This window comes from Myripristis murdjan, chromosome 8 (assembly GCF_902150065.1).
Source record: "Myripristis murdjan chromosome 8, fMyrMur1.1, whole genome shotgun sequence".
Taxonomy (NCBI): Eukaryota; Metazoa; Chordata; class Actinopteri; order Holocentriformes; family Holocentridae; genus Myripristis; species Myripristis murdjan.
Genome location: NC_043987.1, coordinates 11,622,804 through 11,638,599, shown reverse-complemented (window position 1 = coordinate 11,638,599; position 15,796 = coordinate 11,622,804). Strand labels below are relative to the sequence as shown.

The 15,796-nt window shown below is 41.6% G+C and overlaps 1 protein-coding gene across 2 annotated transcripts; it reads right to left on the bottom strand.

Annotated features, from left to right (window-relative positions):
• Window positions 1–623: 623 nt before the first annotated feature.
• tom1 (target of myb1 membrane trafficking protein) lies at window positions 624–15,770 on the bottom strand. Of its 2 annotated transcripts, XM_030057628.1 has the most exons (16): window positions 15,619–15,770; window positions 14,674–14,758; window positions 14,477–14,555; window positions 14,141–14,290; window positions 13,840–13,974; window positions 12,585–12,716; window positions 12,266–12,382; window positions 11,790–11,923; window positions 11,658–11,700; window positions 11,427–11,547; window positions 11,197–11,260; window positions 9,563–9,632; window positions 8,572–8,637; window positions 2,260–2,322; window positions 2,011–2,047; window positions 624–1,461 (listed from the first exon to the last, which is right to left on the bottom strand). In XM_030057628.1, the coding sequence occupies exons 1-16, from the start codon at window positions 15,677–15,679 to the stop codon at window positions 1,367–1,369; spliced, it is 1,452 nt and encodes a 483-aa protein (XP_029913488.1). In that variant the 5' UTR covers window positions 15,680–15,770; the 3' UTR covers window positions 624–1,366. The 2 variants fall into 2 exon arrangements, with proteins under 2 accessions (XP_029913488.1, XP_029913489.1); XM_030057629.1 differs by lacking the exon at window positions 8,572–8,637.
• Window positions 15,771–15,796: the final 26 nt, after the last annotated feature.

The following is a 15,796-nucleotide window of genomic DNA, read 5'->3' as shown; positions in this document are numbered from 1 at the left end:
AGGTAACGAGTACCAGCCAATCAGAGGTAGAGTAGGGCGGGTCTTCTCGGAATGCGGGTGGGGAAAAAAATGAGGCGTGCCAGGAGCCGTCACGTGTCAAAACGTAACCTGGGTGGGCGTAGCGTGATGGACCAATCAAATACCAGGACGTGCCGTTTAGTCCAATCACATTTTAGAAAAACATTTGCTTAGTAATTTCAGCACCGATGTGGTAACAACAGTGCATTATAAATTCCATAAATGTTAGCTTTCCTCTTATGTTGAACAACTTGTGCAACTTCCCCAAACGTCTCCATTCTACTGAAGGAGGGAGGAATAAGTGAGCTAAAAAAAAAAAAAAAAGAAGCTTGCCTTTGGATTTCGTCTTTGCCCTCTTCAATACCTTTGACATTTGAGTTTATCTCCTTGACAACACACTAACAAAATTATAAAGAGCTTGAACTTACCCGCATTTGATGTATACCAAATTATAAGTCAACAGACAGGGTTGCCTGCTGTATTTTTTGTTTGTTTGCTCCCATACTTATCTGCAAAGCCATGACATTGGCTGTGTGCCTAATGAAAACTTAAAACTTAAAACATTCAACAGCAGTCGTCATCATGAAAGAATGATAGCAGGCAGATTCTCAATTAATACTTTTTTAATGACAGTATTCCATCATTATATTCTGCAGGATCTCTGTTAAACTTCAAGTAAAGTATCTTCACAAGAGAATGTTAGATGTAAAAAAAAATTAATTTGGTTTTCCAAATTGGTCTTGTGTGTGTGTGTGTGTGTGTGTGTGTGTGTGTGTGTGTGTGTGTGTGTGTGTGTGTGTGTGTGTGTGTGAGTGTGTGTGTGAGACATCTTACATTACCAATGATGTGATTACAAGCATCAAACTATTCCACTATCATAATAGCTGAGCTTCTCTCACATACAAGTTAACAGTGTTTGCTACTCTGATAGTGAACAATGTTTCTCTGTGACCAAATAGGATGTTTGACAATTATCAGAGCACATCGTACATACTGCATGTTATTTTCTGTAACAATATTCCTTCTTTTTATCTTCTTCAACAGCAGGAATAAAACCATACAAAATGTGCAAATATTTGCATTCCACATATGGATAAGCCCTCATAGTAGTGTCAAAACTCTATACTTCATCAAATCAGTTTCATCAGCTGAAAACAATGTTTGGCCCAAAATAAATAAGAGTGTACACTAGTATAACAGCCTGTCTCTTAAGGTTGCAATTGCCATTTCCATGTCGCCGGCTCACTGCATGTGCCATTCAACCATTCAGCAAGAAGATAATCTCCCTCTCTCAGTCTGTGGAGCAGGATCTTCATTAGTGTTGTGAGGCTGCCAGGTTCAGAGTGGCCTAGGACTGAGAGTGGTTTGCACCCTGCGTAGAGGCTTTCACCGACGGCAGCCGCTCTGCCGCTTTTGCTCTTGCCGCCAAAAACCTGTCAAACTCTGCAGAGGAAATGAAGCAGGATTAGATTAACATGAACTTTTCTGATACTGTGGGGGGAATTAGGTTGTCGAAGATTTAGTGAGGAAAGAGGCAAATAGAATATAAGCACGCAAGATGAAGCAATAAATAAATTCTAACTGAAAACATTCAATGCAAAATCGTATGGAATTTTCCATAGGTATGTTTGCATTAATTTAAATAGCCCATGTTAAAAATTTGGGAAAGAAGTAATGAGTTACAATGGTGTAATTAAATATGGATTATTGAATTATTATTACGTGCCATAAAATAACATGCATGATGTATACTATTACGGAAATATCTTTAATAAATGTAGCATATAACAGTGAGAGAAATATGTGAAAACTGGAGCAACAAATATGGGAATTTACTGGAATACACGTGCATGATATGCATAGTGATTATAATGTCTACAGTATACCAGCAGTGGCTAGTATGTATAGTGTATGCTACAATGAGGCAAATAAGGGAATGGATGATACATAGACACTAACTGTAAAGAGTAAATAGATTGTGATGACCTTTACCTTCACTGATCACCCCATCTGAATCATCAAAATCATCCTGTGTCACAAAACAGAAGAAGTTTTAATAGAAAAGTTGTACAATTTGAACATTTAAGAAATAAAAGTACACAGGTAGGTTTAACAATTACCGCAATTTTAAAAATGCAGTGTATAGCGAGAGGACTACTCAAGGGTACAACACTGGAAAAAATGCTTTAAACTAAATAACACAGGCTTTGTATGAGTAAATGGAGTAAATCAACCGCTCACCTCATCATCCAGGGCTAACCATTTCTCAATATCATCCATGATATTAGACTGGCTGAGGGGAACCTGAGAAAGAAACAGGAAAATATAGTATTTGCAGTGGGTGCAATGTGGAGCACTGGTAAACTAGATATCGCAAAATTTCCAAACCACCAAAAAGTTTGATCCACCCACAGAAAAGACACAAAATGGGTCCACATGACCGTGAGCAAAGCAAAAAATGAAAAGGATTTGTGTTGCAGCAGGCGACAACAATGTGGAGGACCAGGACACTGCAAATCAAACAACGCCATACTCTTTACTGTGGTAAAAGAACTGAAAAACATATACAAACATATACAGTATACTTCAATGTAAACTCAGAAATGAGGGTGTTCTGTTGAGTATACTGTACAGCATGCAGACCACTGGGTTTCATCTCCACACTTGATCCACCAAGCATCTGTTGAAGAAAATCACAGTAGTCCAATCTAGGAGTTTGCTGTAATGGTGTGAGTTTATTAAAGTGTACCGGCACACTGGTGAACTGACCGACACAGAGGGTATCTGGTACGGTGAGCTGACCAAGAGCAATCTCAGGGGGAGACCTTTATACAGTGAGTACAGACAGTATGTAAATAGGCAGGGAACAAAAGGTGAGGGAAGGTATTGTAAGACAGTGATCAAGGTACTGTAAGGCAGTGATCAGGCAGGGTGCGGTTCCAAATGGGAACAAAGACATGGTAAGTGTTCATGTGAATGCCTAAAGGATTGAATTGACGGGCCCATCCTGTCGTCTGGGCCCGTCAATTAGCTGAATCAATCAGACGTCCTGAGTCAATCAGGAAGTCTGAGCCACCCGGAATGTGTATTTTGCTTCCACAATTCACACTTTTTTTTTTTTTTTTTTTTTCTCTTCATGTTTTCTTTTTGGAAAACATGAGGGTTACATCCATTTCTGATACAAAGACAAGACAATACCATAAGCATAACAGAGACTTAAAGAAGAAATTTGCTTCGACAAAATCAACCTCAATTTTGGACAAAAATCTGAAGTTTCTTCTTCCATTTGAGGGACAGATTGACTTGTAGAGGAGGACTCAATCTTAGTAGTTGATTTAGTTGCAATAGAGTTCCAAATGCTCTTGAGACAGTTGATTAGAAGACTACTTGACAAACTACTGACCAAATATCACAATCTCAAAGATTAAATAACCCAAGGCCCCAAATTTTCTTTGACCCAGTCAAACAAACTAGTGGTGGAAGGGTTATGTAACGTCTTTGGAGTATTTGACATATGATTACTTATAGCACAATTGTGTAGAGTTGTCATCTTTATGGCGGTCATTTCCGGCGTGAGCATGGATATGCCCTTTGGAGTAGAATTTGGAAAATCTTCAGTTGCATGAGAAAGGTCTCATTTAGTCCAAGGATGCCATGACTCCGTAGCTTGGAATGGGAGCCCAAAAATCTTGTCCATGGTGTTTGTGCGTGTGTATATAAGTCTCTTTTGACAAGGCGAACCTCGGGTGGCCCTGTAAAGACTTTCATGGCTGGTATCACGTGGCCCAGGACACATATTCCGGACCATCCTTCTGGCAAATATTCATAAGCCTTCATTCCAACCATACAGTACACACCTTTTGGTAGGGATATTGAACAATGATTGATCATTGTGACAAAGTGATTTTTATCATCAGTTGGATTGGATGATGAATATGGTCTTAGTGAAACAGATGGTACTTCTGATGAAGAGTATGTCGAGTCATTTGGATGTTCCCAAGTGGATGTCTCCTTTCCTTCAATGGATCATTTTAATGTCTTTGGAACTCCTGTGAGGGTGAGAGGGGTAAAGGGTGCTGCAGGAATATCAGTTGGCATAAAGTTGACTGTGGTATTGTTGTCTTGTTTGTGGTGGATTAAAACAGGCACATTTTCTTTTGTGATAAACTGAAAGATCCTGTTTGTAGTATCTGTTCTGCTCCCCTGATGGCTGTGGGGAACGTGATGGACCTCTTCTTCTGGGACTCCGGTGCCTGCGCTGCTCCTCCATCCCTGTGCTGCTCCCCTGTTCCTCCGATGACTGCCTGTGAGCTGGAGAATGTTGGGCCTCTACTTCTGGGACTCCGGTGCCTGTGCTGCTCCCCAGGGGAGGAAGTCCATCCAAAGGATGTGGCCAACATTCTGTGGTTCGGTAGATGATGATGAAGAGGCTCCAACTTGCAGTGTTGGTGGTAGGCAGGATGTGCTGAGGCTTGGACCACCGGGGTTTTCAGGGCATTCTTCCACCGGAACTCTCGGACACAGACCCAGTCCCCTGGTTGGATGTTGTGGCACTGTTTGTCACTAGAAGGAGACTGGTCAGCTTTTCCTAGTCTGTGTATTGATTAAACAGCAGAAGTTAGAGCACAGCAAAATGATCTCATCGACTCATTCATAGCATGGAGATCCATCTTCTTCACGCATATTTGTGCTTGGCACAACCATTGGGCTACCTGTGATAATTTCATGCGGTGTGAGTTTGTGTTTTCTTGATGGGGTTGGGCCTCATTGATATTAAGGCTAGAGGCAACAATACTGTCCATTTTAGTCATGTTTCGGCACACAGTTTGGCTAGTTTGTTTTTCAGGGTACCGTTTTGTCTTTCAACAGACTGTGGGTGGTATGGACGATGTAGTCGTTGTTTAATCCCAAATGATTTACAGATTTTAGTCATAATTTGTCCAGTGAAATGACTACCTCTGTCTGAGTTGATGCTCTGTGGAAATCCAAGTTTGAGACACTGTCTTTCAGCAGGCATTTCACTACAATACAGAGTCAGTCTTTGTGCAAGCCCAGGCTTCGGGCCAGTTTGAAAACATATCAACACATACAAGAATATTGTCATATCCATCAAAAGCTTCAAAAGGTCCCCGAGGGGGAGGATGTGTCCACATTGTGGTCTGTACTGGTTTCTCAGGGTTGTGCTGTTTGTCAGATTAGCCATTGTTCACAATAATTTTATATGGGATGTAAATCCCGCAGCATACCAACACTGTTTGACACATCCCCCCTTTGCTCACATGCAACAAGCCATGTGACATGCGTGCTAGCCACGGGTACAAGGACTTGGGTGCCACAACGCGGCCGTCGTTGTGGACCCAAACAGTATTTACATATTTACAACCATGAGAAAACCATGACTGCTGCTCCTTCACATCAGCAGTCTCTCTGTAAGAGAGCCACGTCATTAGGAGAAGCAAAGTCGTTAGCAGGTATGGAAAGACAGAGCTTTACATGGACAGGAATACCAAATTTGGCAGCTGCCTTGGCTGCATGGTCAGCCATTGCATTGCCTTGTGAAACAGGGTCATTGGATTTGGTGTGGGCATCACATTTTACAACAGCAATAGATGAGGGTAACTGACATGCATCTAATAATTCCCCGATCAAATTCGCATATTTAACATTTTGTCCCAGAGGAGGTAATGAATTCTCGGTTTGCCCACAGTATACCAAAGTCATGTAAACATCGAAAAGCATACCTGAGGTCTGTGAAAATGGTAACAGTTTTACCTTTTGCTTGGTGGCAGGCTCTCATCGATATGTGTGACTCAGCTACATAGGCGGAGCTTGAGGGTGGCAGGGCAGCACTTTCAATAATTGAGAATTTATGACAGATTGTATACCCTGCGTACGGCACTCCATTTTCTTCATAAGCAGAGTCATTAGTATAGAAAATGAGGTCAGGGTTAGAGAAGGGAGTTTCGGAAAGTTCAGGATAAAGTTTGGATGAACATGAGATGACATCCATATAGTTATGGGGTCATCATCATCTTCTGTAGACAGTAGTGTAGCAGGGTTAGTTACAGCTAGATCCATAGGAATCCCTCCAATCCCCACAGCTCTTACAGTTTCTCCAGATTCAATTTCAATTTCAGTTTCAATTTCTGTTGCTGTCCTGACAGTTCTACTGACTGTGCTGTGGGGTTTTGTTGGTGTTCCATCTGGCTTCTCAATGGAGGTGCCGTAGGCATGGTAAGGTTCTGGGAGGCTCTATATGGGCAGTTACTCATCCAATGATTTGGCTCACCACAGTGGAAGCAGTTCTCATGTTGGTTGTTTGAAAAGGGTGAGTTGTGACTTTGATCATGATGTTGATGATCTCTTGGCCCATGTTTTTGGCTCCACCTCCCTCTTTTGTAGGTTCCTCTGCCACTGCATCCTCCTCTGGTTGCTCCACCTGTGTAGTGAGACACTTGGGCAAGCATTAGCATTTCATGCATTTTACATTATCTTCGCTCTGTGTTATCTCAATGATGTTGGGCTATCTCTACTAGCTGCATAGGTTTTCCTGTCCATCCAAATGTCAGTTGTACTTTTACTTTAATCTATGGCTGAAGACTGTTCACAAGCATATTTTGCACGTAACCAGGAGGAAGTTCATCAATCTGATTTTGTGACAGGCTACAATTTTCTTTCGCTGTAGTCACCACCTTAAAGCTCATCATTAAAGCTAATCATCATCAGTGTTGTCATCATCACTAGGTTCTTTTATCTCTTTCACAAGATAAAGGCTTTGGATTAGATTTTTTTTTTATCTGCGTTGTGTTTTTTCTTTTTTTTTTTTTTTTTTTTCAATTTAGCTATTATGTTAGAGGACTCTACTGACTGGCCGTTCGGTTTATTTTCTATCTGCGTTGTGTCTTTTCTTTCTTCCAGTTTAGCTATTGCTTTTTATTTTGATCTGTAAGCGAAGTCTGAGGGAGGAAAAATGTTTGTTGAGCTCAATCTCTCTTAAATTTTCTACTCAGGTTTGGTCAAAAGTGCCATTTTGGGGAAGACCGTCATTAGCAGTTACTTTAACCCATGTTGTAACAAATTGAATGCTATCAGCACCAAAGTTACTGCACATATATTTGACAGGACCGCTCAGTTCTCTCTCTGGCCTTCTACTAAAATGACTTCCCATTGTCTTTCTATGAAGCTTAGGCTACATCTACACAAAACAATAACATCCAACAAAATCACAAAACAATAACGCCCAACAAGGATCCGAAATAACTCCTAGGTATCTGGGAAAGCTAATCTTCCCCACTCTTCCTTGCAGGTTCAACACTGAGGCAAGTGGATTGGTAGTTGAACAGGATCACAGGACTCTAACCTGGTCTTTCCTATTCGGACAGAATCACAGGACTCTAACCTGGTCTTTTCTATCCTCAGTTTCTTGAATAGAATCACAGGACTCTAACCTGGTCTTTTCTATTCTGGCAGAATCACAGGACTCTAACCTGGTCTTTTCTAGCCTTAGTTTCTTAAATAGAATCACAGGACTCTAACCTGGTCTTTTCTATTTCTGGCAGAATCACAGGACTCTAACCTGGTGTTTTCTAGCCTTATTATTATTATTATTTTAAACTGAATTTTTACTACCTCTGTCACCTAAGTGCTAACCCTATTTGAAAGAGTGGGTCTGATTCTAAGGCTAACAGGAAGCAAGCCGCCCAGATCCTAGAAGCTTCTAAACACACACAAAAAGAACCCTTTACAATAACCCCTTTCACGACCATACAGCAAACTTACATGAAATTGGGATGGCGTCAACTTCTTTGGGACTCCAGTTTCAGACCTCCAGACAACACACAGCAACAGTAATTGGGTTTTCAAAAGGATCCCTTACCTCTTTGAGAATTTGGAGATTCAAGTCGCTGGTGTGTCTTTGGTCTGGAAAAAGGAGTCTCCGTGGAAGTATGTTGCCATCCGGGTCACGGCACCATTTGTTGAAGAAAATCACAGTAGTCCAATCTAGGAGTTTGCTGTAATGGTGTGAGTTTATTAAAGTGTACCGGCACACTGGTGAACTGACCGACACAGAGGGTATCTGGTACGGTGAGCTGACCAAGAGCAATCTCAGGGGGAGACCTTTATACAGTGAGTACAGACAGTATGTAAATAGGCAGGGAACAAAAGGTGAGGGAAGGTATTGTAAGACAGTGATCAAGGTACTGTAAGGCAGTGATCAGGCAGGGTGCGGTTCCAAATGGGAACAAAGACATGGTAAGTGTTCATGTGAATGCCTAAAGGATTGAATTGACGGGCCCATCCTGTCGTCTGGGCCCGTCAATTAGCTGAATCAATCAGACGTCCTGAGTCAATCAGGAAGTCTGAGCCACCCGGAATGTGTATTTTGCTTCCACACATCTCCATGAAAACAAAGAAAAGCTACCCAGACCACAGCAAAGTAAGTTGCAGCCTCATAATGAAAGCAAAAGACAGAGAACGTAGAAGAATGCACCAATGTGACACCAGAGCACATTTTGGCACAGACAGGTCCTGAACTAGCCGATGTCAACCCACCATTCCCCTTTTTAGCATCCATTCTAACTTTGGTGAGGAGCTGCAGGTGGAGGCCGGGCTGGCGTCCTTCATACACACAGACACAGAGACATTTGAAAACTCTGTGAAACCTGAGCACACTCATGTGATTTCTTTCAAAAACATGATGAAAACAGCAATGAACAACCTACCAACCTACCAAGTAAAAAAAAAAAAAAAAAAAAAAGAGGAAATGACCTGAAATTAAGCAACCCCAAACAAAACAAAACAAAACAAGAAAATGAAAAAGAAAAAAATCCTGTGATATTTTTTTTTTCTAATAATTTTCAGTTTTCTTTTGTTTTTGGGTTGTTTCTTTCTTTCTTCTTCTTCTTCTTCTTCTTTTTTTTTTTTTTTTTTGCAATTTTCAGGTCATTTCCTTTCTTTCTTGATCTATTTCCCAGGTCATTTTTTCTTATAACACTTTACTAATTTATTGCATATTTTTGAGTTGTGTCTTGCTAAATTGCTCATTGCCTTTCCCCCCATGTTTTTGAAAGAAATCCAGCCAATATTCTCAGGTTTCAAAGGGTTACCTGACAAATTGTTATAAAATTACAAATGCAAACACAAAGAAAACACACACTTTTCCTTAAAACAAGGGCCAGCTGGTGAACTCTCTGGAAGACCCATCTAAAAAATTACACATTACCTTGTGGAATTGACCAACAGCATTCCTATCTACACAAATACATCCACATAGGCCAAATCTGAGCATCATATTGTAATATCCTATCAGCAGAGCACATAATATATTGAATTTTACTTCTATTCCAAAAACTGGCATATGATAAGTCAGCAATAGATCATTCATAACTCAGATAAGTCACTACCTGATTTTGTGGTGGTCACATGATAAAAGATGGAAAAAAAAACAACAACACACGACTGCTAATAAAAAGCTTGTGACCAAGCCCATAAAACTCCTAACTTAATAACTTGAATACCAGCCTAACAAGGTATCTTTACTCACCGTTTCAGTGTTTTTCAGCCTGATGTTCGCAGCCTGAGCCAAGCCGTCCACGGCAGCTTCGCCCTGCTCACTGAAACAAAAGTTGTGTTTTGTGGTTTACGTCCATGTAAGCTGATGGTTCATGTTAATTTGCAGCATAATACAAATTGAAAGGATGGGCATGTATCGTGAAAAGTAATAATCATACACTAGGGGATGGGATAATACTGGGATACACAATACACATCGTGGTGCAGGAAAATGTATTGTGATATAATCTGTTTTATTCTCCTGTAGTAATCACAAGTCACAGCTAGCTCTTCATAGTTTTATGAGCTCTTCATTCAAACTGTATCATTTTAAATTGTTTGCATTGAAGCAAGCCAGTGCCATTGCTAGAAAGATTGGTGGCACAGAAACAAACCATTGTGCAGTTATACATTGTCACTGAACATTTTTTCATTTCACTGTATCCTGGTTAAAGCACATTTCGTGAGATAAACATGTCCTCCCATCCCTATCCTACACATTTTCTCTGTTATGTGCCAGGCTGAGGAATGTTCACCCATGGTCAAATGCGTTTATGGAGCATTATGTGCATAGCGTGAAGGTGCATCTTTGATTTATCACGGTGAACATACTGTATCTCGAGAGGAAAATTAGTAGGAATTAATTGGAATTAGTTGGGGTGAGATTTCCCCAAACACAGATCAACAACTTAGAAAGACTTAAGAATGCCATTCCCAAAAGCTTGCCAAAGAGAAAGAGCTGTGTGACTGTGCAGTGGCCCTGGCTGACATGTTCTCCACAGAGTCTTGGTGGCAAGGTGAATTTATTATTTTTATTTATGCATCTATTTTTTGTCAGTTAAAATGTAGATTATCACCAACATAGGTGGTAATTTTTTTCTTTCACCTTGCCTCTGAGGGCTTCCATAGATGGCCGGATATAATTAGATGGAATGTTCATGCTGAAATAAAAACCTCAGTCAGATTTACAGCTATTGAGTGACTTTCAAGGGGTTATGTTTATGAAATTGAATTTAAGCCATTTTAAGACTTTTTACGGACCTGCAGACACCACGGTTCACAAGTGACCACCACACTTATTCTGTCATTTTCTCAATATTTCTATAAAGGCAGAATGAGTAGGATTTTCCTAAAAAAAAAAAAAAAAAAAAAAAAACGTATAGACTCATACAAAAATAATCCCTCGTCTCAATCATCACTTCAGATCAATACCATCACATCCAATAGGAAGCTATGAAAAACACGGACACAGACCACCGAAAAAGGAAATAAATCGAGGCGATGCACCAGAGGATAAAGCCCATCCCACAACGAAAGTGAAGCTGGGTTTGGCTTTCACCCGCTGGCAAGTGCTGAGTGAGAGGATGAGGATGAAGAGCGAACACGGCGTTGGCCTGCTTTCTGTTGGACAGTTAGGTGCTGGTGTGCCAATCTTTTTTCCTAGGAGAGTGATGTTACATTTTAGGCAGGCTTTTAATTCCTTCACCACCTCTTTTGCGTTTTCAAACTGCAACCGACAAATCCTACTCATTCTGCCATTAAAAGAATGCTAAAATCTTGTCCCTACAACTTCTCATGGTTTTCTCTTTCAGATTGGCAAAAGCTATGATTATTGTGTTTCTGTACCACTGTCGTTGAGTCTGTGAGACGCTCCTTTTCTGTGAAAATGACTCATCTGCGTCACCTGTACCTGTACGAACAACAGCAACAACTCAGTGACAGAAAGTGAACTGGACAGTACACGGTATGTTAAACTGGTTGAGGTGTATTAATTACATAATGCACACACATACAGACACACACAGTGGTTAACTGATGCTGGCAGGTGTCAAAACAGAGAAATGCTGGGCACTTACTGAGTCTCTCCATCTGACTGGACACAGCGTCAACTGACTGGCTCAGAGGGCTGTCGACTTCTGATTGGCTGGGAGACTTAGTTGCAAGGTTGAGGTCTGATAGGTTCACATATGTGTGACTCTGAGAGAGAAAGAACAATAACAACCCATGTTTTATTTAATTATATAAATGCTGCTGAGGTTTTGAACTAAATAACAAGCAATGCATTCATGATGAGCTTTGGTCTTTACCTTTTCTGTTGTGTTTTGGCCATTTGTCATATGTCTTTCAAATCTGTCAACAACAAAAGAAACAAGTGTAACATACCACAGATTAGAGAACACAACTTTTTCTCTCGTATTGTCGTTCATATGGAGTCACACCTCTGGTAGCGAGTGAAGGTGGTGTTCATCTCATCATTGGTAGCCAGTAACTCTTCAATCAGCTTCTCCTCACTGAGTCGAGGAACAACTTTTACTATTCTGTCTTGCATTTCCTTGCAAATTGTGTACAGCTGCTGCAGACAGAATCAGAGAAGATCAGAGAGGGCACAACACAGAGGAGCGTTTATATGATCAGCAAGGGTGAAATAGCACTGCTCCAAAAAAAAAAAAAAAACAATATAGAAAAACAACATTGACTGTGTGGTGATAGTTTTCCTGCACCACACCCTCTACTCTGGCAGAGAGTCAACAATATAACTTGCGTGACAACTAACACAGCAACCAGAGCAGCCTAATAATATCACTGTTTTGTTGTCTGGTTGAAAGAGGAAGATGATCCAGGAAGGGTAGGGCAGCTCTCTTTCTGCCAACATTAATCAATAAAAACAAAATTGGATTCCTCGATCTTTCTTTACCTCTAGCAGCTCGACGTCTGTGTGTTTGGCTGTGACTGGATCCAGCTGACTCATCATGTCCGACATCACAGTCAGGTTGCTTTGCACTACTCGCAGGTCTGCCTTCAGCTTCTTCACCTAAAACATCAAGAGCATTCACTCAGTAAACAAACGTGCTGGGGAGACAAGCCAACATGAACCAAGAAACAGATGCAAACGGGAAAATTTCAGCCACCATGCAAAAAGACAGTTTTCTGCCATCAACTAGAATCGTATAGTCAGATGCAGCATGCATTTCAAATTCAGTAGTACTGCTCTCTAGAGAGACAGCTCCCATCACCTGGTTGGGGGTGAACGCACTGGCTCCCTCCTGCTTCTGTTTTGGCTCAAAGGACTGGGGTGAGATGAGGGGAAGATTGAGAGATGAGGGTGCAAGAGGCAGAGTGACCACAGGCCCATTCCCAGCCAAATTCTGGTAAGCAAGGAAAGGCATGACCAGAATGAAAGTTACCAGAGTGAAATGTAAGGTAAGGAGAAACCACTGAAAGAGCAGCAGGAAACTCTACAGGAAGTTGGAGAGAGAAGCAGACCCACTTCAGCAAAGCAAGAAGACGTTGTGCAGTACCAAGAGCATGTCCCATCAAACTTGGTGTGATCATTAATAATAATAATATTAACAATACTACTACTACTACCTTTACTACATCTAATAGTACTGATAATAATAATAATGTCTTTCAAAAGATGTCAAAGAGTAAAAGTGAATGCTTTTAAAACCCCTTTTCTACAGAGCTTCCCCTATCTGCTGAGAAAAAAAGTAAATCTCTACTGTCGGTTTAAAAATCATAATCCTTGCCCTTGGATTACAGAAACATGCCCATGGATTTGCCCTCAAAATCAGAAGGCACAGTTTACAAATCCATGTGCATGGGTTAGTAATCCGAGGGCATGGATTATAAATCCGAGAGCATGGTTTGTAAACCATGCACACAGATTTTTAAACCAAGAGTATAGATTTCAGATGACCCCAGGGGGCTGTGTACTTTCAAGAAAAAAATGTCCAAAAAAATTATCTTATGACAATAAGTATTTCAGCTAAGTACTATACATTTGGTCCATTTGGTGGAGAGTATGAATATCCTGAGTTCTTAACTAGATGGTTCTTTGAACAGTTTCCTTCAGGTGGAATAGCAAAGTGATGCAGTAATAAATCTAAACATGCTTTTTTCCCTGCAGAATGTGGGACAGGTGAGTATGAGAACATTCTTGGGTTTCTCTCTACAGGTAAGTAAGACAGGTAAAGTGAGCTGGGTGAACGTAGAATAGGCATTTTCCAACAAGTACGTGTAGCGAGTACAAAGGTAGTATCAGGCTCAGCAGCAGGCTTTTAACATCATAATTGTTGACTCTGCTGCAGAAGAACTGAAATTAGATGAAATATTTGTCAAAATGTACAGCTCATAAATTCAAAATGCAAGACTTTTTAATGCCTTTTAAGAACAACTAGGTACAGATGTACTATACACAGAATTGAAGATAATTGAAGACTTTAAGGAGCTGGAGACGCCCTGCTTCAACGCCAGCCACACTAGTACCTTGTTTGGGGCTTGGATGGGCGAGTAGCCATCCAGCTCAGTCATGGGGAACTCCAGTCCTTTCCTTCGCAGGTCCTCATACACAGACACCACACCCGTCAGATCAGGTGAGCTGCGGAATGCATCGGCCCACGCCTTGACAACAGAGCACCACAAAATTACCACGAGGCAGCAAAAGAAAGGGACAGCACAAGACTGAGATTGTGCTTCAAGAATTGACAGATGGAACGATGAAGTGGTTATTACATGACAGCCAGCTGATTATCTCTCACAGCCACAACAGCAGCGTGGCATCTCCCACCTGTATGATGCTGAGCACTCTGTCATGCAGGACCAAAGGAGGGTTGTTCCTCGGGATGATGGCCCGGACAAGAACCCCTTCTATAAAATCCCGGGTGGACACCAGAATGTGGAACTTATGGCCGCAGTTCTTCACACAAGCCTCCAGAACCTGAGGCAGGGTGACAGGACAGGACAAGGAGTTTGAGAGTGGCCTAAGCAGGACAGTTTACAGATTACACAAGAGTTTACACAACGCACACCCTGACAGACAAGGATTACACTGGAGGCAGGGTCTTGAATACATACAAATACACAGGACCAGGGCAACAGGGGCAGTGGAGGGATACAAACTCACCGTGAGTGCCAGCATGACCTCCCTGAAGTTCTTGTTCCCCACAATCCTCTTCTTTATCGCTCGGACTGCATCTTTTGGCCTGCGATCAGAGAATTTAAAACCATCATAAGCATTAACAAACCCACCAATCAGCAAGAGGAATGCGACCTCCAGGGGATAGCTTGTTTCTGATGCCAACAGATAACACACACACACACCCTTCATCTGTGGTGTTGACAACGTCGCAGATTTCCATGTTCAGGGCCCAGTCCTCTGATGGAAGGCTGGAGCTGGTTGCCTGCTCTGTGAGGTAAACAAACAGGAGCACAAATAAATGATTAAATAATGATAATAATAAACTCTAATTATGCAGCACTTTTCAAAAACAGCTGTACAAAGCAAGAGCACAATGAAACAGTAGTGAAAATGCAGCAATTCAACAAGGAAAGACAGAGGAACCCAATTCTAAATATTGTAAATGTATAAGGGTTGTAATAACTCAGATATTATAATCCCATGTAATGATGATCACGCTATTTCTGTTGATCAGCATTAGCCTATTTTCCCCCATCCTCTCACATCCGCTCAAGCGCATAAAGCAGCTTTTCTTACAAAAAAAAAATCTGCCAATATGAAGAAATGTGTATATTCTTTATTTATTTTATAATGATCCACTCTGTGTCTGTGGATTAAAACATAACTCTCAAGCATTTCATTTAGACGTATTTAGCCTCCAGTCGAGTTTACATCAAATATGGGTCAGGGGGGATGTCTGCAACTTTTCGTCCCGCCCAGCTACTGCAAGAATAATAGAAAACAACACAACCAATTACTTTGGAGATCGGGTAATCTTATCCCGCCTCCTTGCTATCACTGCGTGGCGCACAAGTCAATCAAACAATAAGCCTTCGTTTCACTGTCAATCAACGGTGATAAATATAACTCTTAAACATATAATAATAGGCTGAGCATCGCCTCAAATCGTATCATGTATAAGGCTCAATAAAACCCCGTATAATAAACACGGGGTGATATAACGGGAGGAGGCTCGTCTGTGACCGTGACTGCTGCAGGCTCAGAGCTGCAGCAGAGGTGAATGACGATGGATGAACGGCTTGGTGATTTACAATGTATCGATCCGTGACAGTGATCGAATGGCTTACCGATTCGTTGTCCGACCGGTGTGCTGAACGGATTCCCGGTCAGGAACTCCGGGAACTCCATGTTGTGTGGTGCCGTGTGGCCCGGCGCGGCGGCGACGTCTCCCTGCGCTCCTCCCGCGGCCCCGCTGCGCTGCGCTCCGCTCCGCTCGCTCTCCTTCTCCTTCTTCCAGACAGCCCG